The 26,782-nt window shown below is 41.1% G+C and overlaps 1 protein-coding gene across 3 annotated transcripts in view; it reads right to left on the reverse strand.

Moving 5' to 3' along the window:
* Nucleotides 1–23,811: 23,811 nt before the first annotated feature.
* lpar3 (lysophosphatidic acid receptor 3) overlaps nt 23,812–26,782 on the reverse strand; it is an 84,475-nt gene continuing 81,504 nt past the window's right edge. For all 3 annotated transcript variants that reach the window (XM_039734737.1, XM_039734738.1, XM_039734736.1), the window contains one exon: nt 23,812–24,587. In XM_039734737.1, coding sequence (XP_039590671.1) covers nt 24,265–24,587 — 323 coding nt within the window. In that variant the 3' untranslated portion in view covers nt 23,812–24,264. The remainder of the gene's footprint in view (nt 24,588–26,782) is intronic.

Genomic DNA, 26,782 nt, shown 5'->3' on the forward strand with positions numbered 1-26,782 from the left:
CCTCCATTGTTCAAACAGGCCCTAATAACTCTTCTCCTCAAGAAGACCACTCTCTACGCATCTCAAGCAGGCAATTACAGAACAGTGTCACTAAAGAGCAGTGTCTGGAACACACCACTCTTCTTCATCAGAATGGACCGTTTGATCCTAATCTGTCATGCTTCAAGAGGGGTCACACTTCCAAGATGACCCTACTAACTGTTGTGAACACTTTACAGAAGGCCAGAGGTACCAACATGTCATCTGTCTTCCTGCTAGATCTCTCCTCTGCCTTTGACAAAGTCAGTCACCAGCAGCCTCACATATAAACAGTGCACTGGCACAAAAATGTTGCATACACCCGTTTCCAGGCTCATTTTGAGATTTATAAAAACTAAACTTGGCATAACGCTATGCACATTTTCACAGCAGTCACAGATCACGCGTACTCACTTTTCACTCAGTTTTGCAAACAGTTGGCACCCAGCGTCAAAGCAGTGCTACTGTTTGTGTCGTTTCTCTTCCTTTTTTAGATTCACATCAATGACATAGGAGTTATCAAATATACTGAAATTAATTGCATATCATTTACAAATTTAATTCACTTGATTGTCATCAATCTGTAACACTATAATGGTGCACAAAATGGCCAAATTATTATAGCTGCTTTAGCGTTGTTAGAAGACATCACAAATGGAAGAATTAGAAGCGAGTGTGTATTTACAGATGATGATGACTGGCTTCTAAGTTGATTTAGATTTCCAAGAGCTACCCTCTTGGCGCTGTGTGCTGTTAGAATACTAGGATGTACAAAGTATATTTGATATCATTTTTATGATGAAATGGATTAAAGTATGTATATCACATTTTAGAGATAAATTGTTAACTTCATTTGAATAACGTATACTGTTAATAATTAAACATGTGGGGGCGCGGTGGCACAGCGGTAGTGATGAGCTACGGCCCCCGTCCGGGAATTGATCCTGCCTTGATACTTGCGGAGACTGGTGTAACCCTGGATGGATGGATGCATGGAATAATTAAACACCTAACATGAAAACTTTTTAAATGTTCTTTAAAGGTTTTGAAGAATCAGATAGATAGATAGATACTTTATTAATCCGCATTCTAAGCTTCAAGTGGTTTTACATTTATTATAGGTGCTTATCGTGTGGTGATTGGTTACGTGGAGAAAGAAAACAGAATGACAGGTATTCGGAGTTGGTACATTTGACAGACACAGTACTGCTGCAATAAATGACTCCATCCAGGGTTGCACCCATCCCAGCATGCATTGTGAACGAGGCAGGAACAATCTCTGGATAGGGTGCCAGCTCATAGCTACTGCTGCACCACCGTGCCCCCACATTTTTAACACATGCTTTAAAGCATTTCATCATGAAAATGGTATCAAGTATACAGTACATCTTAGAATTCTAAAATATTCAGAGATCCGTAATATCATGAATTTCACTTATTCTGTGTGGCAATCACTGCCTGCGCACTCCTGTTAGTGTAAGAGATAGCCTGTTAAAGAAGCATGGCGCAATTAACGATTGGGTCAGGGAACACTTAGAATATGAAGAATTTAAAGTGCTACTTTAGTTATGATGGGGTTTGAGAAACTCTAGTAAATTAAACTTTGATTTTAAGGTGACGTTTACAATGTCTGCTTTAATGACAAAATAAACTATGAGACTAAAGTGGAAATTTCAAGATTAAATTCAACATTTCTACTTTAATCTTGACAAAGATCTTTTTATTTTCAGACAGTGAGCTGTGAATCACCTTTTCACGTTGACGTTGATATCTGACCATTTCTTTTTTATTTTACTGTAGGCCAGTGGTTTTCAAACTGTGGGGCGGGCCCCTCTAGGGGGGCGCGAAGTAACAAAAAGGGGGCTGCGAAGATGCAAAAAAAAAAAAAGAAATCGAAAGTATGAAAAATACATCTATTGAAACCAAAACAAATTACATTAAACTACATTTTGATACTAGAAAAATAAATATAGAGTTAGATAAATGTCGATAAAAGTTAAGTAGTTATAATAAAATATGCATCTATGATATATCATTAATTAAAAAAGAACAAATTGGTATTATCGGGCTCCTTTTAAAAAACCTTTCGATTAAAACTGTTATGAAAACTCGGGTCGCAAATACTTAAAGGTTGAGAAACGCTGCTTTAGGCATTGTGTAACTTTCTGACCTTGAACTTTTCCATGCCTCCACCATGCTGTATCACTCCATTAATTTCCTTCTGCTGCTTATACCACTGCTTAATCCACCAAATGCATGCAAGTGTGTTAAAACTTCTGCTAATTGGGATTTAAAAAGAGGCAGTAAGAAGAACTTTGCTTATGCAAAGTTTTAAGCAGCTGAATTTTTTTGTATGTTTGCACATTTCTAGTTTTGTCCGTACTCCATGTTTTAGTGTGAATTCTATGCACGGTGTTATACATGAGGCCCCAGATCCTCCTTATCACCCTCTCTGACTTTGGCTTTACTGCAGCTGCCCTCAGGGGGTCTTAGTCATACCTCTTGGGTTTTTCCAAAGATTGTCGCTTTTACTGTCTCCTCTTCCCACTCTATACCTCCTCACTAACCTATCATTAAATCCCATGGCTTTTCTTACTAGTGCTACGTTGAAGATATGCAGCTGTACCTTTTGTTCTCTCTGGAGGACGACACAGCAGCTACTAGAATCTCTGCATGTTTCACCAATATTGTGAACCTGGATAAAGGAATACCATCTCCAGCTTAACCTGGCAAAGATAGACCTTGTTGTTATCCCAGCTTCTATTTAGAACCTCCATATTTGTTCAGTTCAGCTCATTCTTGCTAACACCCACCAAGTCAATACACAACTTTGGGTTGGTGATCAATGACCAGCTGTCCTTCAGGGAATCTGTTGCTACAGTCTCTTAGTCTTGCAGATTCACTCTGTACAATATCTACAAGATCAGATCTTATCTGACGGAGTACGCAGCACAACTCCTGGTCCAGGTTTTGGCGTTATCACATCTGGACTACAACATCACCTTCTGCAATGCTTTGCTGGTAGGTATAACTGCATGTGTCACCAAGTTGGTGCAGAGGATTCAAAACACACTGGCACATCTGGTGTTCAACTCACCGAGACAGACAGGAGTTACTCTCCTCTTCAGATCACTATGCAGACCTCCTGCAGCGGCACGGGTTTCGATCAAATCCTTGGTGCTTGCCTATAAAGCAGTCAATGGGCTAGCGATTGTAGTAACTGAGTTTGTACCCTCGTCCTGTAACCCTTGTTCCCAAGACTGATGTTTACTCAATTATATTGACCACTTTTGTATGTTGCTTTGGATAAATGCATCTGCTAAGCAAATAAATGTAAATGTGACCTACCATGGCGCTTAATCTCATTTGATGGTGAATTGCCCCGGTAAGGTTGTTCTCTTGTTAACATCAGATTAATAGTTTTACAATACCAATTCTTCAAAGATGATGTCCCATGTTGTGTGGAGCTGTTACTTTGTTGCTACTCCGGGTTGAAATGGGGGATTCTCCTTTGGTTGGAGTACACGCTTTCTTTTTGCTGTGTGATCCTCTGCTTGTGGTGTGCAGTGCTGATGCTTCCTCAGCTTGCTTTCTTTTCACAGGAAAAAGCATAACTCTTTCTGGCACAAGAGTTTAGATGATTAAGTTCCCTTCCGGAAGTAATGGTCGTTTCTCTACCTTTTCAGCCCACTGGCCCACAGCTTGGCTTGGCGCAGAGATGGTGAATTTCTCATCCACAAAGAGAAAGAGGTCGTCCGTTTTCTGCTCCCCAAACAGAGAACAGCTAATCAGCTTGCAGTTTTAAAGAGCAGGTATTCAGGGGTTTTCAGTCATTTTGGAGAGCACCCCCCATCCTCCCTACCAGGGAGAATCCCCTGGGAGTTCAGAGAGTGTCCAGAGAATATCCCAGTTGGGATGAGTGCAACTAGTTTTAAGGGACTGTAGAAGTTTTGCTGATTGGATTAAAGTCACTTCCAGGTACAAAATCATTGTGCCCTCATAGGTAAGTTCTTCTGTCCATTTTAGTTATCATCCCTTGAATTATAGATCTATGTCCTTGCCCGAGTCCATTTCACACCCTCTGGCACAAGAAGTCTGCAGAGGGGCCTCTGGAGGTTTTCAGTTGAACTCCGATTTACACCTTAGTTATCAGATGAAGTACAGGTAGGCAGTCACCTGGTATAAGGTGAAGTTCAGTCACTTAGTCTGGAATGCAAGTGGGGCACATCTATTAAATCTGCAGCTTTAATAGGCCTGGTGTGCCACTAAAGCCTAGCAGAATGGGCAATGCCCACTATGCCCTACAACTCCCTTTGAGACAAAACACAACAGATGACAAATTGTGAGCCAAATGCACACAGCGTGAAGTACGAGCCACTTGCATTGTTCTTCTCCAAGGGACCAACTATTCAGGAGCCGACCCCCTCAAGAGTTTCTAACTAGGAGTTTAAGACCGCTAGTGTCACTGTCAGTTGACACTTCTTGCTTTATTTTCTAGCTGGCACTTTACCCTCTCAGCGTTTAGAAATCTTAGACATATTTCTTCTTATATTTCATTTTATAATTTTTTCAATCGTTGCTTCCACTTTTTGAAGGGCTCCATTAATGTTGTAATGATAAGCAGTTCAATTTAAATTGAGTAACACTAAAAGCCTGGGTTATAGCCCCCCAGACGTTCGATCTGGGCTAATTCAATCATTTCTGTGGTGACGCATGTTATCTTCTTGTAGGATGAGGTTGACTGTTGTTCTTTATTATTTGCTGTAACAATCTTGAAATACAGGAGCAAATTACTGTTCAAAATGTGGACCTGTGTGGAGATATAACTAGAGCGTTTTAGCTAAACACCTTAAAAAGAATGTAGGACAATAGGCGATTAATTAAATGTAGTGCCATTTTACAAACTGAAAAGTCATGGAATGAAGTACAAGATAAACTTTAAGGGCATGTGTGGTAGTGGAGACCCCAGCAGAATTCAACTTCACCAAGGTCAGGTGTGCCAATTGTTCTGTCAAAAGGCTAATAACCTGAACCAAAGAACAATGGCCGTGCTATTAGATCAACGATCAAGTGACACAGCAAATAAAGCTGTCCAAGGTTTCAGTAACCAGTAATCCTCATGAGAAAAGCGGACATGAAACTACTGTTTAGCACAGGACTCCAGTAAAACGGTTTTGTGGATAACAAATCACACTTGATCAAAAGGACAAACACTTCATATATTGACAAAATTATCTCCAGAAACTGACACCATCAAGAATGCAAGTCCCACTAAATGAAGACTCCAGACCTGAAGACCAAGATAGCTGCAGCAAAGTGTGATGAAAGCCTCAAATTTAAAGCAATACAAATTCTTGGCAGCATTGCTTGCAAAGATATAGAAACGTATGGAAGAAATGGTGTGAATCTGAACATGCTTTGCAGCACTGCTGCTGACCATTCCTCAAAATAAGAGGGTCCGTTAGGTAAAACCTACTGGGATTCTTCTGAAAAGCTGTGAAAATTAGATACTGAGAGGCAGTAGACTGAAGAATAGATCTCTATATGAACAAAGCCACCTGGGGTTAGTGAAACTGCTGGTGTCTCATCACGTAATGCGACGGACAGACAGGAGAACCAAGACATCCAAATGACGCAGAGTGTGGATAAAAAAAAAAAAACAAGAAAATCTGCTAGGACCCTGCATGCTTTTTATACACATTCACCAGTCTAGGTTTTTAGAATCACCCATCTATCCATCCATTATCACATCAGTTCAGCGGTGCAGAAAAGAGAACTTTCAAGCGGCTTCAGGAACAAGGCAGGAACCAAATCTGGAGAGGCATCAGTCCAACATGGAGCCCAGGTGCCTTCACACCCATAGTTACTAATTCAGAATTGCTGATGGATTGAACACACAAGTATCTGAGACGTGGGAGGGAGAGAGACTCACACAGCAGACATGAAAACCTCATCCAGGCAGTGAGCAAAGATGAGAGACAGAGCAATGACTGCCGGCCCACCATGCCAGTTTAGAAACTGGGATCATGGAATCACTTGCTTTGGTGAATGTGCAGGAATATGCTTCAGCTTGATTGGATGAGGGTTTTCATATTTATTTTATTTCAGCTGTGCCCTGTAATCTGTGGTTCCCCAAAAACAGCTTGTCTGGCTTTTGCTAACTGCCTTGTCCTTCCACAGAGAACAGCAGTAAAGGGCAAAGTACGCCCTTTGATAAGCAGTTCAATTTAAATTGAGTAACACTAAAAGCCTGGGTTATAGCCCCCCAGACATTCGATCTGGGCTAATTCAATCATTTCTGTGGTGACGCATGTTATCTTCTTGTAGGACGAGGTTGACTGTTTTCATATTTATTTTATTTCAGCTGTGCCCTGTAATCTGTGGTTCCCCAAAAACAGCTTGTCTGGCTTTTGCTAACTGCCTTGTCCTTCCACAGAGAACAGCAGTAAAGAGCAAAGTACGCGGGTTTAGCCCGGCACTGGCATGTTTCAGCCAGACTTAGGTTTATTTGCCTTTTTTGTGTCTCCTTTGTTCATTGTAAACTATTATTTTGTTTACATTTATGAATTTTCATTACTACTGATCACAAATTAGCAATACGCAATTTTCTTTGAAAGAAGCATAATCAGAGTCAGAAAACCATAAGGTCAACCTCACGATGTCAAATCACGGGTAAGAGTCGAAACCAAAAAAGAAACAAAGAAGAGAAAATCGCAATCTCAAAATTGAGCATCTACAAGAGTTTTGGAATGCATAAACTCAGATAGGGAAATGATCTTATGGGAGACGTTTTAAACGCGTCGCGTCACTGATGCAGTTCACAACCTCGGAGACCACATGGTAGCTGTCCCAAAAAACGGAAATACAAAATAGTGGCAGAAATGGTACCAAGTAATTCATTACAAAAAATGTAAGTCTTTAACGGAAGATTTAGAATCGAAGAAATAAGAAACCCTCAAAACAAGTGTTCAACCTCATAAATTTGAGCAGAGAAATGCAGAAAATAATTAATAATGAATCCATTCCTAACACTACAATTCTGTTTATTTATTTATTTACTATCCATATATGCCATGCTCTGCTGTGCTTTGTGGGTGGAACCCCAAGGCGCGGGGTCACTCAGACTCACAGATGAAGGACGGTACCATCCTAGACACCTTGGGTCCTCAATCACAGCTCTGGGGGGCCGCAGTGGTTGCAGGTTTTTGTTCTTAATCAGAAAGCAGCTCTTGACAGTAATTTATGCTTTAACTCTGCTATGTCAGGTAATTCTCATATCCTAGATTTTTACCCCCTTTCCAAGGATATCATCCAAATGATTTGAAGGCTATAATGGATGAGTACTTCTCAGTCCTTCACTTTTTTCTTTTCACTTTCCTTCCAAGTATTTAATTTAACCCAATAGTGCACGATAAATACACAGAGGTGTAAATTGTAACAAGCTAAATGGGGAAATGCTGGTTTCTTTTGTCATTTGCATCTTATTACTAATAAGGATCAATTAAAAACCAAGAATACAGCTGTTTAAGACTAAAATAAGCAATAAGGGTTCAAAATCTTAATGAGCGAGACAACTAAAGTGAAGCAGAAGTGCTACTTGAGCAATAATTGGGTTGGAGCAAAAAACCTGCAGCCACTGCGGCCCTCGCGGACCGTGATCGAGGACCCCTGCTATAGATGGCGAGCCTGAGGGACAGGCCTTCAGTAGTGTGTTGTTGTGTATGACTGCAGAATCTTGAAGAGTCGAATCTCTCAATTCTGGATATTTTCCTTCTGTTTCTGCTTGTGGATTGCATTGTTATACATGTACTTTATCGCTTTTAATTATCTTTTCATTTTTTGTTCTCCTTTCTTTATTATAAATAGCTTTCTTTATACAGATCCTGTTTTTAGACTAATCATTCAAGAGTCTGTCTCCCCTAAATTCCTCTCCCTCAAAGGGAATTTTGATACATTTTAGACATGCAAGATATTTTTGAACAATAAAAGTCTGTTTCTCATTTTTGTGGCCTGCCAGTAGATTTTGCAATCATCTCTGCTCTGGGGTGAGGCCTACTCCTGGGCTGGCCAGGGAATGTCCTGGCCTGGTTTAGAAGTCTTTTCAGAGGCCTACCTAACATCACCACCCAGGGGGATTGAGAAGGAGCTCATCTAGATAATGTACAGTATGTACTGTAATTCCACCTATGCAAGGATATTAAGTATGGCCAGACATTCCAGATTATTCTGAACAGCCATCATACATCATCTTCACCGTAGGGGTCTCGACTTGTTCTTAAAAAGTCCTTATTCCCATATTTCAGGTGGAATTGGTATCTTATACCAGTAGCTTATGTTGATACCACACTGTGTATGTTGTTGCTTGCAGCTCTTACTTTCAACATTTAATCATCAATGAAGTCCATTCGATTCAAAACGGACACAATCTGACAATTTAGTTGGCCTGTGAATGTCAACATGCACCCTCTGACATGGCCTGTTTTCGCCATTTACAATATGCCCTATGAGAAAGACTGCTTAGTGTGAAAAACGTGGGACCCAAAGACAAAATCCTGTTTAAAGGACGTTCTAAAAAAATTGGAACTATTAATGACGTGGACTGATTTTGATATGAAACGTTAGTAGTTTGCATCCAGTGAGATGGTCCGTTTCTCCTCATCACTGTCATGGAGTCTGACGTGCGTATCGCCTCGCCTAGAGGGCACCGATGCGTCCTGTATGAGAAGCTGTGTTTCTCTGGAGTTGTTGTACAACACTATAGTGAAAGATCCAGGGGTGTGTGTTTAAGTACCGCTGTTATGGGAATGAATTAGAAAACATTTTACAAGCATGAATCATTATAAGTCATCTAAGTGGGCAAGACTTGCACTGAAGCCCCCCAATTGACCCAACACAACCACAATCTCCAACCTGCCTACTTTTTTCAATCCATTATGTTTCAGCACTGTCCCTGAGCTGCTTTTTCATTGCCTCCTCATGGAGAGACGATGGTCTTGATAAACTAACCTTCTTCAAGTGGGTTATTTGCTACCCGCATTTTGCCCCCAGCTCCTTCTCTCATCATGGCTCAGCACCACTCTCTCTCTGTCACTGCAGATTACAAACTGAAAATTACCTCCTTGAATGAATCAACACTTTTCTTCACTGACCCAAGTCTGGTCACTTCTCTCTTTCCCACACAATCTTTGGACTGGACTACTGCATCTTTCTGCTGGCAGAGCCTTATAATTCATTTGCTCCGGTGCTTGCCCGATGTTCTATTCTGCTTCTTGCACCAAGCTAAGCTGCTATCCTGACATACTGGTCTCCCTGTGGCTCCTCTCTGTACTCGCTCCCGTCCCTTAATATTATTTTCTACTTAAACGTTTTGGCTCTGCTTTGCTCTACCTAATTTTAGCACTTCTCTCCAGATAGATAAGAAATGCTTCTTTCTTCTCAGTTCTTGTTCATAAACTATGAAAAGGAATTCTACTGACCATCCACACGGCTGACATTTTTATGGCATTCTGGTGCCTCTTAGAGAAATTTAAAAACAATGCAAGAGAATATTGAGAAGGGACATCACATACCACAGTGACACTGGCTGGCCCTCCTTAGCAGGCAGCTACACTGCAGCCTTGACCCAAGTAGCTAAGAAAAGCTTTGGCAGAATACAGGCTCCAGCGAGAATTTAAATGTTTTGAACAACACTTTTCATAATGTGAACAAAGCAGAAGAAATAATATCATACAACCCATTATTTCCACACATTACATTTTTAAGCTTCATACAGATTTACATTATTCTTAACTGTACACACTCTGGTCAAGATTAATTTTCAGTATTCGGTGAATAAACGTCACATGACAAATGTGTACCATACTGCCTAATCCTCAGCAGTGAACGGGAAATTGTGGCTTGACAACTGAACAATCTTGCTGTACCAACCTGTTTACTTTGAGGTCTTTAAACAAAATGGACGATGGTGTGAAAAGTGAAAACTAAAACAGTTGCCACGATGGGTGTGTATAATCGTCTGCTCGATATTCACAGAGCTCAAGTCATCTCTCCTTCCAGGTAGTCACCCTTTTATAGCCCAGGGACCGGGAGGGGTACAGTCAGGTGCCCTCACTGGGTGGGTTTCTCAGGGCTGTGGAGGAAGTAAAACACAAGAACATTAGTGGCAGCACCCCCTCTTGGCCTGGGGTGGCATCACATAGCTGGAGGCTGATCCTCAGACGTACATGCGTGACCCACTTCTATCCCCCCCATTTCAAGATGACAGTTTATTATGATATAGTTTGCAGAGGCAGCTCAACCCAGTGCAAAAAAATAAATAAATAAAACTGCAAGTTGATTAAAAACTAGGGGACAGCTTCTAGCATGTAGCATCGTGGTCTGTGACTCCACCTGAAATGTGTTGTATGTTTTTCAGACATGTAAGAATCTCACTGTACCTACCATACATGACAATACTACTGCTACAAATTAAATCTTTTTGTTTCCAAATTAGCATTTTATTAAAATCAAACAACATTCCATACAAGCAAGTCAAGTTTAACAAAACTAAGTTTGAAAACAAATCAAAATCATTTAAATTTTAATATTTTATGGTATTGTCATTGCTTTCTAGATTTCCTCATTTTCATCACGCTTTCCTATTGTAGTAATCCTGTCCTGCATGTGGCCATTGTGAAGCTGCATTTGCGCTCTTATTTAAAGGAGAATTTTATGTAAGTAATTAAATTAAAGGAATGGCTCACATTCAGGGCCTGTAGAATTTCAGGTTGCCCACTTTTGCCCTTTAGTGAGTTCTTGAAGAACATTGACATGAGCGAGTGAGCCCTGCCTGTATTTTGGGTTTCCATTCCTGATTAACCCTCTGCCCCTCATGCATTTTAACTGATGGCGCTCATTGAAGGATGTGCTTGGTGGTCACACTGGTAGGCATAAACAATAAGTGTGCATTAGGGTACTGCCTATCTTTATATGACGGCATGATGGCACAGTGGCAGCCTACTGTGTCACAGTAACACGACCAGGGTTTGCGTCCCGTGTGGAGTTTGCATGTTCTCCCCTTGTCTGCATGGGTTTTCTCTGGGTGCCTTGGTTTCCTCTCACGGTCCAAAAATATGCAACTTAGGTGGATTGGCGCGAGTGTGTGTTTGGCCTGAGATGGACTGCCACCCCGTCCAGGTTTTGATAGATAGATAGATAGATAGATAGATAGATAGATAGATAGATAGATAGATAGATAGATAGATAGATAGATAGATAGATAGATAGATAGATAGATAGATAGATAGATAGATACTTTATTAATCCCAAGGGGAAATTCACAAACTTTTGTTCCTGCCTTGTGCCCTATGCTAGCTGGGATAGGCTCCAGCAGACCCCAGCGACCCCGTTCAGCCCTAAGTGGGTTAGAAACTGACTGACGCAGCTCTATAAGGAAAAAAACAAAAAGCTAACGGTTATTGTAAAGCAGAAAAGGTGATTAGAGGCCTGAGAGTTTAGAGGGCCAGCTTTCATCAGGTTATAACAGACTAGCACCCGTTGGTCTTTAAGCCGCCACAAACACATAAAGGACGACAGGATGATTGTAAGAATGTCTAAAAAATGTTCCTGCTACTGTTTTAAATTCTCTTCTCCCTCTGACTGCCATCATAAATGCTCTTTCTTTATAGGATTGGCAATGCTAGCAGTCCATATCGGTTTATATTTCCATACAGGAAAAAAACAGCCAGGCAGCCTCAGACCTTGGGGGTTTAAGCAAAGTGAGAGACCACTAGTATGCCATACGAGAACAGTGAAAAGAAATTCAAGAAGTGTTTTACAAAAGAGGTAGTGCCTGTGTAAGAGCAGGAAAACCCAGTATTCTTGTGGCTGAACATGAGACACAAAAAGGGAATCTGGCAGCTCTCGTGTTGCGTGCCACTGGGATGTTTGTGTACAATGGGGATGGTTACTTGTGCCGGTTACAGGGGGACCCCGAATGAGGCAGTGAGGTAGGAATAACCGGGCTGAGCACTTAAATCACGGCCTACAGCAGCGTTTAAGGCCAACCACCAGCTCCCTGTGCGACCCTGAGCAAGTTACTTGGCTTTCCAGAGCTGCAATTGTCATTTGAAAATGTATTCTGGAGAGCATGTAGGAAGTTCATTTAAAAAATCCAATTTGTCTGTGCTTCACTGAGCAGAACTGGGAGACGCTCGCCTATCCCGTCTCAGGAGGTCCCTGAGTGAGGCAGCGCTGATTTGATTATTTTTTTTGTGCTTGACCATTAACTACACATCTCCAGGAGGCAAAAGCGCCAAGTGCACTCCTCCTGCTCTTCAGGGTGCTTTGGTGCCGTGAACTTTATCCTGTTTAAATAGTTTATCAGCTCCAGACTAGGAGGGTCTTAAATACACTACATAATATTGTTATGGAGGAGGAGGAGAAACTCGCTAGCATGTGCACAAAAGATAAAGAGAAGGTTTAAGATGATTCCATTCTAATCAGCAACAAGAGCGAGCCCAGCACACAAACATCTCACATTACGGCACAAGGTGCACTAAGAGCAGCAACACAACTCAATCTTGTATACAACTTTATACGTATTTTTAGGGTTACATTAAGAAAGTCCAGGGTTTGCATTCTGGGCCCTTCCTGAGTGGAGTTTGCATGTTCTCCCCGTGTTTGCGTGGATAGACATGCTAATTAGGTGAACTGGCGACGCTAATTAGGCTCTGGTGGGTGTGTGTGTTCAGCCTGCGATGGACTGGCGCCTTGTCCAGGGTTTGTTCCTAAATTAGCTCAGGATTGAAGTGGGTTAGAAAATGTCATTTTAAGAAGGCAAAAGCAGCAACACATTTGTGACTGCTCCTCCAGCCTTCTCAAACTTGGTTTTCGGGTGAAGGTGCTCCAATCGTTATGTACCACAATGAGCAGCTGTCGAGGGTTCAGAATTCTTGGGGTGGGTTTACATTTTTAAATTTTACAGGAAGGAAGAGGACCGGCTGCTACTCCTTCTGATTGAGAGGAACCTTTCTGATTTCCCATGGAAATCTGCTCCGATATTTTCAGGATAAAGGAGATCCTGAATAACAGAAAGGTGACCCTTGTCAACCAGCATAAGAGAATCTGGCAGTCATCACAAATTTCAGGGGATTTGTAACAAATTTGGTATTAAAACATCACAGGATGTTTTTGTTTAATAATAACAACACTTTACATTTATATAGCACTTTTCTCACTACTCAAAGCACTTTTCATAGTGAGTGGGGAGTAACTTCAACCACCTCTAATGTGCAGGATCCACCTGGATGATGATGGCGGCCATTTTGCGCCAGTATGCTCACCACACACATTATTAGGTGAACCACAAGGGTGAGCGCCGGCCACAGACTCCGAAGGTCTCACCAACACCTTCCAATAGCAACCCCAGCTTCTTCTAGATGTTCTCCCATCGAGGTACTGGCCAGGCCCAAATAAGCTTAGCTTTAGGTGGATGACCCCTTTCTGAAGTGCATATGGTATGGCTGCTTTCTCTTGCTGTTTATTATTAGATGCCGCTTATTGTCCATTCACTCAGTCGCCATTTATGGATGTGAATGCTGGCCAATGAATGTGAAACACGAGCAGCTCTTCCATGCCATGGAAATGAAGATGCTCCAATGGTTGCTAGAGTTCACCCAACTAGACCATGTTATGAGAACCTCCAACAGATGATGGGTGTTGCGCCCATTGCTGGGAAGATTCCGTGAAGCCAGGCTCCGATGGTATGGCCATGTCATCCGTAGCAGGAACGACTCAGTAGCTCAAACTGCGCTCCATCTCAGCCCACGCAGTCAGCGACCGAATCGAATTAAGGACGATATGAAGCATATCGACGTACACTGCGAGGACGCTCTTGACTGGGCCAAGTTGAAACGTGCATGGCAGACATCAGACCCTGTGCCAACACAGGATAGGGGCTAAGATGAAGAAGAAAAAGAGGAGGAGGTGCTTCTTATCATTCAGTATATAAAAAAGAGCATCTAGTGTCAATACTTATCTATAATTTTAAAACATTAATTTTAATTAAAATATTCACCTTTTCTCCGTTTTCTTAATTTGCTGATTTCAGGTTGCAGAGGGCACAAATTTCAAAATGTGATGCACATCTGAACCTTCAGCTCACAATACAGCTTTGTTGTTGTAATAAAAAAGAAAACCAAGGCATTGGTGCCGAGGACTTCAGTTGCTCACTCCAATCTCTATTTCTGATCACTTTACCACCAGGCCTTATTTGGTTTCTACCCAGTGCTGCTTGCAGTTATAAGAAGAAAAAAAGGAAGGGATATGGGGGGCGGTGGGTATGGATTAGAGTTTGCTGGATGTTGAGCAAATGTACACAGGAATAAACAAACATGAGATACAAAAGGACACCACTCAGTCCATTAGGCTCATAGGTTTAGCTAACAGCTAATGGCCTTCTTCCTCCCTGAGGTCATGCACATTAAAATTATTCCATCACCTCCACTGAATTATCGGGACAAACTGAGAGGAGGTGAAGCAGGGCAGAAACTCCATCTCATCTCACACACATTATACTTGGGTGCTGTGGCTAAATTTCAGAGGAAAGCAAGGTCCACAGAATAACCGGACACAGACGAGCAGCGTCCTGCCCTCCACACGTACGACTAAAAGCAAGCGCACTAGCAAGTCAAGCCTAGGGGACTGCCTTCTTTCACTCACTCTAGATGTGCTTGTCGTGTAACAGACTCTCTTTACTTGAGCTCTGTGACCTGCGCAATGAAACTCAACACAACACCACCAACTAATGCCGCCTAAGGGTGGGCATCCTCGTGTCTGAAGTAATTTCAGGCAGTTCAGTGAACAGATCAGACAAGTGACTTGCTCATTTGTTTTTATCCCAGTCCAACCACCAACCTTAAAATTAAAGTGGAATCAGCGAAGCTTCTACTTTAAAACGAAAACTGCATGTGACAGATCAGATATTTAAAGTGCAAGATAGCAAAGATAAATATGATTGCACATTGCTATCTCTCTGAACAGCATATACGCATTGTGATAAGAAGCTACTTGAGTCTTCAGTTACAATTTGTTGGGAGCAGCATATTTACCATCTCATTCAGTTCACCATTAATACTACTTCTTGTATTTTGAATAGTCAACCACAGCTGAATAAAAACATTTATTTATGTTGCTAAATTCTTGGTGCAATTAGATTTCCTGCATTTCATAATACATATAATGGACAGGCTAAAATGGTGGCTCTCAAGTTCAGTGCTGGGGGCTTCCAATGGCTGTACATTTTCATTGTTGACATCATATACTTCATTAATCTGTTAAAGGATTTATGCTTTGGTGTCAATCCAAAAATAATAAAACTGGGTTTAATAAGGTTTGGTCAAACTAAGCAGTTGTCATTAATGCATGTTAAGACAGCATGTGCAAAGAAAAGAAAAAGGGTCAAATATCTTATGATTTTGAAAAGAGAATTAGCAAGACGGTCAGCCTTCTTTAGCTGCATCTGTCAATTAATCAACATATGTTGCATGGAGATAATTTAGTGTTTTTACCTTGGGTTTCAAGATTTTAATCATCACTCTTTTTATTCTTCTTTTTCAGGCATTCCGGTCACTTGAGTTACTTAAGCTGCTGTCACACATGACTTCTAGACAGAGGGGATGTTCCCTGGGCAAATAAAATAGCATCTTAGCATTAAATATTCCAGGTCTGGACAGCATATCTTGTTGATTACTGTTGTATTAGTGCAGCAAGCATCACTACTCCCCCCTCCTGTTTTCCTACTGGAATCGGACGTTCTATTGGCACGATAGAGCGTGTGGCCTAATAGATCACTGCAACATACAGTATGCTGGGATTCGGCTACATCTCTGAAAAAAATTAGAAGGCAGCAGTCCTTTGCAATTTTATGTGTGGCAATGTCTAGTGGGAGCTCGTCCATTTTGTTGGTGAGTGATCTAGTACTTGCAATAAGAGCACTAGGGAGAGGGGCTTCATACAGAACAGCTCTTTGCCTGGCTATCGGGCCTGCTCATTTATCCCTGTTCTGCCTCCTGTCCCAGCACTGTCTGCAGCGTCTCCCTCCAGGGGCAGATGTCAACGACAGTCTTGGTGATCTGAGAAGCTGCTGCAGTATTGCTTCCAAGTTATAATAAAGATCTGTGCAGTTCGAACCAATCCATAAAAGCTTCTGGCAATTGTGGTAAATGCTCACACTCATTTGTAACACCATAACTGTATTTAAAAAAAAAAAAAGTTATTCACACGCAAAAGCAAAAAAAAAAAAAAAAAGCACAAAGACACAGCACCTGTGCATGCTGCTATTGTTAGTTTCTTTGCTTGGTTTGACAAAGCCAATAACCAGCCTCCAGTCAGCTTTAAACTGTCAGAAGACTCACAGCCCTCTTGTTCCACTCACACACAAGATACAATGGGCACCCAATAACATTAACATAGGGAAAGCAGCAAGTCCTGAAGTTGTGCAAGGATATGTGCTCCAAGCCTGCGCTGACCAACTAGCGGAGGGATTCACACACATATTCAACCTCACAGTCTCCTTATGTACTGTATAGTCCCCTCATGCCTGAAATTATAGAAGTCAAGTTGGGGAGCATTCACTGGTATAGTGTGTTGCAACTCAGGATCCCGGTTTGCAACCCCTCAGGCAGACACGCGGTCCAGTCCCACTCTCCGGAAATGACCCTCTATCTGCCGCAACCAGGTGTTAAGTGGGCGACCCCTTGGCCTGGTCCAGCCACTCGGGTCCCAACAATGAGGATCTTACGAGCTGGATCACCCTCAGGGAAATGCGCCACATGGCCGTAACTGACGTTCCCTCACAATGCAGGTAATGTGCCTCATTCGGGACTCCATGAGCAACCGCTCATTTGACACAAAGCCAAACCAACGGTACCCAAGGATTTTACGGAGAGACACAGAACCAAAGGAGTCCAGTCTTCATCTCAAGTCACTGGATAGCGTCCATGTCTCGCAACCATATAGCATACAGGAAGCACCAGGATTCTAAAGACTTGGACCTTCGTCCTTTTGCATAGATATCGGGAGCACCACACACCCCTTTTCCAGGGACCTCATGACCCCATACCCCCCACCCCCACCATGCTCTCCCAATCTGTCTACTGACGTCATAGGAAGAGTCACCAGGGACATGAATGTCACTGCCAAGGTAAGTAAACCTCTTAACAAGGTCAACACTTTCTCTGCAGACAGACACACTGCTGATGGCTGTGCCCAAGAGGTCACTAAAGGACTGGATCTTGGGTTTTTATCCAGGACACTCGCAAGCCCAGATACTCAGACTCCTCGCTCAGTCTCTTGAAAGCCCCAATCAGAGCCTCCATTGACTCAGTGAAGATCACAGTATCATCAGCAAAGTCAAGATCAGTGAATCTTCACCAAAAGATGCCCCACAGCCGCTGGACCCCACAACCTTGCCCAACACACAGTCCATACAAGCATTGAACAGAGTAGGAGCAAGAACACACCCCTGATGAACCCCAGAATCAACTGGGAAAAACGCAGAGGTTCTGCCTCCACTCTGCACAGCACTCACAGTACCAGTGTACAAGTCGGCCATGATATCCAGCAACCTCAAGGGGATCCCGCGAACCCTCAGGATGTTTAACAGGGCAGCTTCGATCAACTGAGTCGAACGCTTTACAAAAATTGACAAAGGCTACAAAGAAATTCTGCCATTAGTAGTGTTTGCGCTCCATGAGAACCCTCAGTGCCAGGATGTGGTCGATGGTAGACATTTAGGCGTAAAACCAGACTGTTCTGGTCACTGGTAGGTGAGCAAGTGATCACGGATCCTACTGAGGATGACCCTAGCAAGAACCTTACCCGGCACAGAGAGCAGTGTTATCCCCCTGTAGTTGCTGCAATCCAGGCGATCACCCTTCCTTTCCAGATAGGGACATCAGTCAGTTGGGATGATGCCAGTCTCCCAAATGGAAGCAAAGATTAACTGCAATGCCAGGACGACAGCCTTACCACCAGCCTGGAGAAGTTCACCCCGGATGCCACAGATCCCTGCAGCGTTTCCTCCCCTCAGCTGGTTCACCATCTGTGCAATCTCAGTGAGACTGGGTGGTTAACAGCTAACTGGAGGATCAGCCTCAAGAACCATGGACCCAGAGATAGCCAAAGTCCTAACCGGAGGATCAGCTTTGAACAACTGCTCAAAGTAGCCAGCCCTTACGGATGACACTGAAATCATACCTGTTCCAAGAAAAGCCCATGATAACCTGTCTTAATGACTAATGACCAGTTGCTCCCACCCGTTATCACAAAGTGTTTTGAACGACTGGTAATCAGTCACATTAAAGCTTTTGTCCTAGCTGATCCAGACAAACACCAGTTGGCCTAGTGGGCAAACAGATCGACTGTGGACACCACCTGTGTGGCTCTGCATGCTGCCCACTCACACCCTGAAAAGCCAACACCTACATTAAGATGCTCTTCGTGGACTACAGCTTGGCGTTTAACACCATCATACAAAATCAGCTGATGAACCACCAACAACTTGGTCTTAAATACCAAAAAGACCAAACAAGTCATTGTGGACTTTAGGATCACTAGAAAGCCCCCTTACAGTCCAGTAACTATTAAAGCAGAGGCTGTGGAAAAAGCCACCATCAGAGAGGACCTCTCCTGGGCTCACACCACTTCAGTGGTAGTGGGCAAAGCACAACAACAGCTCTACTTTCTGAAAAGGCTAAGGAGAGCAAACATTCCCCAGAAGCTTTTAGAGATCCACCACAGAGAGCATTCTGACTAACTGCATGACAGCTTGGTACAACAGCTGCACCAAAGCTGCCAAAAAAGCCCTGCAGTGGGTCATAAAAAAACAACACAGGACATCATTGGCACTGAACTGCCACTACTTGAACATCTACACAAGAAGAGCTAAATCATCATCAAGGACATCTCTCATCCTGGACAGAAGTTGCTTATGCACTGTTCTGTCAGGCAGGCATTTAATCCGGATTAATCCGTACATGGAGAAACTGACAAAAAAACAGCTTCTTCCCAACTGCGACAAACTTGTTGAACTCTGATATCTCCTTAGTCTCAAATAATTTTTCATTGAACATGTACAAAAAATAAAGTTACGTAGGTAATGTGTAATATACTGTTTACTAATGTGCAAAAATCTATGGTGCTGTACATTTATGAAATGATAATCCATCCTGGTTACTTGGTGACTTTTAACATTGTATAAGGCATTTTGCTAATATTTTGGACATAATTTATATGATTACTCTGTTTTTAGTTCTTTTTATTGTGTTGTTATCTATTTAAACTCTTTGTCTTTTGGATTTTAAATGCACCTTGGGGTTGTCACAAAAGTAATTTATGCAATGACAATAAAGTGCTTGAACTTGAACGGCTGTCAGACTCGACAGCTTTGCCCAAGGATGTCCGATTACACGAATGCTTATCAAATTAGAAGATTATGTTTCTAGCATAGTGCCACCTTCCAAAGTATTACAAGCTCTCCACTTTTTTGACAGCCAATTAAAGGCTGCATGACGGAGTTAGTGCCCGTGTGAAAGCTTTACAGGTTCGGCGAGATCAGTCTTAATCTTTGACCTTTATTTTTCTATTCTGTTGTGGTACATAAATCATTAGACTGACAAGCTTCTCTTCTATTTGTCAGGTCCAACACGCTAGGGTTGCATATATCTGGCTGAGCACACAAGCACTCACACAGTGCCACCCCATATCACTTGGAACAAACCAAACCTGTCTGACATATTCGGGGCGTGACACAAACTCACTGGACCGAGTTGCTGGAGATCTTGTTAGGATTATGTCAATGAATTGCTGGAAAAGTCACATAATGTGATGAGGCTTTTACTAATAAACATGCTGGTGGGTCAGACACAGAAGTAATTGCAGGCGTTCACCATCCATTGCTTTCCTTGGTATCTACCCTTCTTGTTTTTAATTGTCATTATTAGGATACAATTAAGGGGGCAGAAAAAAGCAAATGGGAAAATGGCAAAAGAGATTTAGGTATTTAAAGCAGAATGCAAATTTCTAAATTTATTATGAATACACTTCTCCCACAACTGCACTTCACTGAAGGTAAAAACCGACAAAATTAAACAATATCAATAAAAGAAAAAGACAAGTTAATGAAAAAATGAGATCATTTAGAGGGTAAACAACTGACTGGTTGTGAGACTAAAAACGAAAAGAGCACACGAGTGGCCACCCAGAAGCGAACTAAAGACAGCCTACGTGAGCAGTGCTTTTAGCCGTAACAAAACACGACTCTAAAGTGCACTGCACACGGTGAAGGTGCCGATTAGCCCAAAGATCGCGAGAGCTGGTAGGACCAGTAAAGCTCTCAATAAAGACACAAAACTGTCAGTTTCACCAAAATGGGAACATTTCAATGTACATCAAAATAAAAAAACCTTTTACAACACAGTCAGTCACCTGTTACTCGTCCAAAAAAAAAAAAAAAGGGCACACAGCAGGAAAAAAGCAATTAGTAACACAATTACAGTAATGAGTTAACTCAACATCATCTTGTTACACAGAAGACTCAGGATATGCACCTCTGGAACAGACCAATAAATGTGTTATGATTAACTGATATGATATTTAGTGCATTTCAAATTCTAAAATGCTTTGACATTTCACATGTGTGGCCTTTAATGTTCCACTTAACAAATCTTTGTCTTTTCTGCTTTAGTTCTTTCAAACACTTACTGACTGCTCTGTAGGCAAGATGGAATGCAACAAATGCAGCCTTCAGCTGACCACATACTCAGTTCCACGTTTCAGACCAGACTTTGAAGTATTTGGCCCATTTCTCTGCTCCCACCAGTTTGCCATATTACAGATTTGGACAACTCTTGAGGAGCATCACACAATTGAACTAAAAACAACACACAGAAGGCTAAAAATATCATGACAATACAAGTTTAGAAGATCCACAATATTCATTCTGCATCATTCTGAATAAAAGCTTGGGTGCCGAGTTCTGCTGAAGAGATTTTGTTCACTGATTTCTTTTGCTAATTTAAGCTGTTACCTACTAACAAGTCCAAAGTGGAACGGCAGTAACATGATGCCCACTCTTTAGTGTGCACTGTCACAATTCTGCTATTGTGCTCGCCAAGTATTACTATTTAGATTAAATCAAGGGAGCAAACACAGTAAAGAAAAAAGTTAACTGAAAAAGAAACTAAAAGAAAACACCCTTGAGTATTACAAGCAATGAGGAAATGCCAATCCTATAAAAGTAAACCACACACTGCATTATATCACAGACTACATAATGAGAGCAGAAAAAGGCTTCTAATCATCAAGCAGTTCCGCTAAAAGCAAAAACAAGACACAGAGGATCAAAACTTGTAATCTGGTTCAGGACTGAGGGTTCCCACATAACTTTAAAAAAATCTGAATTTGTGGAAATTACTAATGTGCAAATTTCCCATACATACAGTATTTGGTAAGCAAACTTTCACAGTTATTGCAGGAAAACTCGAGGTCTTTTTGAAATTACGGTTTCTTACTTAGGCACTAACTGATGTTTATCAGTACTTACGTTTTATTAAGCTTGCTTGCCCAGGATGTCATCTTCGTGCTGCAGTTGCTCTTCACCATGCAGAATACACCACTGTGATTTTCTGCAATTGGCTGCTCAGTGGCGTTGAACAAGTGGCTGCTGCTCAATGCTCTTTGTTTAAACTGTACTGTAAGAAACTAAACTTAAAGTGAAGACTAAAACAAGCTGAAGCATATTCTTGTACTCAAATCAATACAAAACTTAAGGAAACTAAACATGAATTCACTAAACAATACAAGTCATTTTCACTCATTTTTATTTGGTGAACTGACCATTGCCAATCTGTGGCTCTACTGTGATATCTAAAGATGTTCATAATAGTAATTTCTTTAAAATGTTTAATTTAAAGTAAAACCAGACACACACACATATAAAAAAATGCTCAAGGATAATGTACAAGAAAGCTGGCTATAGATATACTCATGACTAAAGCTGCCAGCTGAAATGAGGTAGGACGCCTTCTCCAGAGTGATCACCATGCACCTTTACATTCTGCTCTGGGCTTTTATAAATGCCCATTGGTTCTGGCAACAGTTTGCGGTAATCTTAAAGCAAATATGTTTATTCACAGTCTAGCCATTCTTAAAATGGACTACTTTAATTCAAAGGAGCACACAGCAAGAGTGTGTCTGTGCAAGAAAAGGTGGGCACAGTGCAGGAAAAGGGCCTGGGCAGGGTACCAGTCCACTGCAGGGTCCGCTCAATTACCCACGGAGGCCATTTAACCAAACCTGCACCATCTTGAGAACTCAGGAGAAAAACTGAAGAACCCAGAAAAAACCCACAAGACACTGGGAGAACATGGAAACTCCACACAGATTATTGCATACTGTCACTGTAAAGTTGAATTACTAATCAGTGTGCCCTACTGTGCCAAGTTAACAATATGTTAAATATATTTTAACAGCATTAAGTTCATCAAAATTATTCTCAGTCACACTTACAGACTTGTGCTGACAACTCAATTGTCATTAAGCTGCAAAAAATTACACTCTGGCAAGCAAAACGGTTAAGTATGGATGAAAACGTAAAAAATACTTATTTTACTCAGCATATTTTACATTCTCTGGATATTTTTGTATTACTCTAACAATGCAAGCTTTCTTTGAAAAGTCTGGCTTTGTGGCCTAATATGAGTGCAAATCTTTACATGAAAGAAAACATTTAAAGTTAAATTAGTAGAAAAGTAAAAAAAAAAAAAAAATTTGAAAGAATAGCAGGTAACTTTATTGACTCAAAATTTCATAAACTATTGCAAACATCAGAAAGAATAAGTTGTGACATTAAAACTTATCTGAAATATTAATAACAAACTTGGGGGTTTAACAACCCCACCCAACACACTTTCAGCTTAAATTTCAAAAATTAATTTTAAACCCTGGATAATGAAATTAGCTTGAGAAAAGAAAAAAAGAAAAAAAAAAAAAATCCTGACATTCCCAATGATCCCATAGGACAGAGCAAAACTAGCAATGATGAACAGGGCCTTCAAGGTGAAAGAGCAGCAGCCCAATGCGGAGACCGAGCAGTTGAACACCAAATATCAAGTGTCTTTACTCGCAAGGAAATCGGAGAACGGAGAATTGGACTTTGAGGAGTTTATTGCAGATCCTTTCCTTACACATTTTGACATGTGAATGTACGAGTTGGGTGCTGGCGAGCAAGGCAGATTTCTGCACACTTTAATACTTTAAAGAATGCCAACCTTTATTCACAATGTTTACACATTAGTCTGTGTTAACACACACAGACAATGGAATCTGAAATCACCCATCAGAAAAAATTATATTTGGTACTCTTCTGTATATGACGACCACACTTAATAACAATACAATAAAAATACAAGCTTCATTGTTCACATTTCCTTATGGGTATTGTGATCTCTAACAATAACTGAAAATTGAGAAACACATTAAAGCAAAATATACACTGGCCAGAATGAAGGGTTTATATATACTATACATTTAATGAGAATGCAAACTTGAGCTCTCGATTATAATAGACAATGACTTTGCTGCAGTGTGTTTCAATACTTTACAATAATAATACACAATGATTGAAGAAAGTGAGAAGAGCATGCAAAAAAGTTCACAAAATGGCTCATATACCGTATTATACAAAACATGTACACCTGTAAAATAAAGTTTTACTAAAAAGTGTTAAAGTGAATAATATTCATACACAAAAAAAAAAAAAAAACACGCGCCTTCCCTGCTACTACATTTGATACAGTGCATTTCTAAGAATACCATTAAAAGTTGCAGTGGTTTCCAGTACATGCTTTGTATGTGACATCCACAATAACACTTGCACAGAGGTAATGAGAATGAGCATCATAGTGGCAATGAACTTGTCTGCTAACCACACAGGAGTCCAATGACACATTTCTATTATTATATACACTGAACTGGTCTTCATAAAAGCCTCACTGATTGCCTTGAGGGCACAGCAGACTTAAAATCCATTTTTTTACACAGCAATAAACAATGTATAGACTTAAAGAGCATTGCCTTTTAGCATACTGGATATGATCACGTTTTTAAGCATTAAAATGTTCATCACTTTGGCAGATTTTAAAGCACACTCCATGTGATAAGTCTCTATTATTAGCAGATACCTGTTGGGGGAGGTCTGTCACTTAGCTATGCTTTAAGACCCTCACGGAACGAGGCCTGGCTTTCATCATTGTATCTGCTTCCATTGTCAATGCTGGAACTCAAGGCTCTTAAGTTTGCCCTTGATACCATTGCATCATTTTTCCTACAAAAAATATACCTAAGTATGTTCTTAAAGGTATTCCACATTTCTTCATCCTTGTAAGAGTAGATAATTGGATTCATGGCAGAATTCAGCAAGGCTAGCAACAAAAACCACCGTTTGACACTACACAGCTTGCAGTGGGTACAGTGTAGTCCATCCAGAAGAAGCAGAACAAGTCCAGGGGTCCAACAGATTACAAATGCGCCTAGGAAGACAAAGAAATATGGAGAAGTTAAATCTGTAATAGTTAATCAGCAAGAAATAAAACTGTGTATCACTACTTCTGATCAAAAGCATTCAGCTACTCAAAGGCATAGCTGGAAAAGGCCAACGACTCTGCTTTCATCTCATAAACTTTTACATGTGAGAACATTATACTCAACCAGGATTCCTCATTGCCCCCATAAAGCACTCCACAGCTCCATTACAAGAGTTTCTATGCTCATTTTGGTTGTTTCCACCTTTCTGTCCTAATATTCTCACAATTAGGAAGAAAACTCTTAGTTAAAACCAGTCACCCTTTGTACATATCTCAACCTGCTTTATGCTAAATGCTTGTCTGACATCAAGGAGTCATTTGTTGGCAGGAGGTGGCCCAGCATTTTGTTAGCTCCTCAAAAAACACTCTTGTTGAGAGCGTTTATTACATGCGCACACAAAACTGGGATAAGACAGAAATGTCATTTGTTATAAAGCCAGTTTACATGTGTAACCTCACTAACGTAGTTCTCCTTTCTCGATGTCATAAAAATGCGCAAAAAAAAATTAAACTTCATTAATGCCCATCATGAATCTGAAAAACAGGTATGGTGCCATGTTGTAGAGTTTAGCACTGTATGTTCAGCTTATCAACATCAGTTTAGATTTTTCTTAAATACAGACAGATTACTTGAACTAGGAGATGGAATAATGCGACTGCCTTAGCAATTGCCCCAGGAAATTTAATTTTATGGATGCTTCCATTGTTTTCTACCCGCGATTGTTGGATGTGAGGGCAAAGCAAAGATGCACAGGCTACAAAATCTTTAACTGTAACCTAGATAAGGGTTTACTATGCATGCAGACCTGGGGCCTCATGTATAAAGGTGCATATGCACAAAAATGTTGCGTACGAACGTTTCCACGTTCAAATCACAATGTATAAAACCTAAACTTGCTGTAAAGCCACACACATTTTCACGGTATCTCCAACCTTAGCGTACACAAGTTCTCCACTCGGTTTTGCAAACTGGCAGCACTCAGCGTCAAAGCAGTGCTACTGTTCCTGTGTGTTTACCCTGTCTTTTTTAGATCCACATCCCTGACACGGCTTTATCATATACACTGAAACTAACTGCATATTGTTTATTAGATTAAGGCATCTGATTGTAATTAACCTGTAGCAATATAATGGTCCAGGGAATAGCCGAAGTATTCTAAATACCATAGCTGTTTAGCGTTGTTCCTCTTACTGCACCTTCTTCTACTTTCAGCTGCTCCCGTTAGGGGTTGCAATAGCAGATTATCTTTTTCCATATTACTCTCACTGCACCACTCGGAGTATTTATATCATTATATCCGAGTGGGGAATCACAGCTCAGCAGCTGACTGGAAAGAGAATTATCGATATACAGCATCAAGCACACGCTGCCTCAGCCATGCTGTCTATTGAACTGCTCTCAAACGGCAAACGCTTCAAAGTCTTTTCTGTACGGACCTCGCGGTTCAGAAACAGTTTCATCCCAAGAGCTCTAAATGCACTCAATCAGTCTATCAAGTGCTCCTTGTAGAACGCTTTGTACTTCTAAGTACAATCACCTCACTGCAAACTTGCAATAGTTATAATATTGCACAACCTGAGCCACTTTATAAAGCGTGCATTTACATATGATGACGATATCATTTTTAAGATGAAATGCAGCAAAATATGTTTATATTACATTACACAGATAAAACTAACTTGATTTCAGTAGTCTGTATTGTTAATAATTAAACATGTGAGGACACGGTGCCGCAGCGCTAGCGAGGAGCTGGCGCTCCATTCACAGATTGTTCCTGCCTTGTGCTGTATTCTTGCTGGTGCTGACGTGATACTGGAAGGATAGATGGATAGAATAAACAAACATGTATTACGAAGATATTTCAAAGTTTCTCAAAAGTTTTGAAGAATCTGTGTTCTAAGCTTACAGATGGCTTAACGTCTATTACAGAGCTGATTGTGTGGCAATTGGGTATTTGGAGAAAGAAAAGGAAGGAAAGGAATTGGAGGTTAGTACGTTTGAAACAGACAGTATTGCTGCAATAAATTATTTAATTGAAGGTCGCTCACGGCACAATAAGCATCTTGGGTGAGGCAGGAACAATCACTGCGCCACTGTGTTCCCATATTTAATAACATGCTTTAACTCCTATCATCATGAA

Source organism: Polypterus senegalus, chromosome 14 (genome assembly GCF_016835505.1).
Source record: "Polypterus senegalus isolate Bchr_013 chromosome 14, ASM1683550v1, whole genome shotgun sequence".
Classification (NCBI taxonomy): Eukaryota; Metazoa; Chordata; class Cladistia; order Polypteriformes; family Polypteridae; genus Polypterus; species Polypterus senegalus.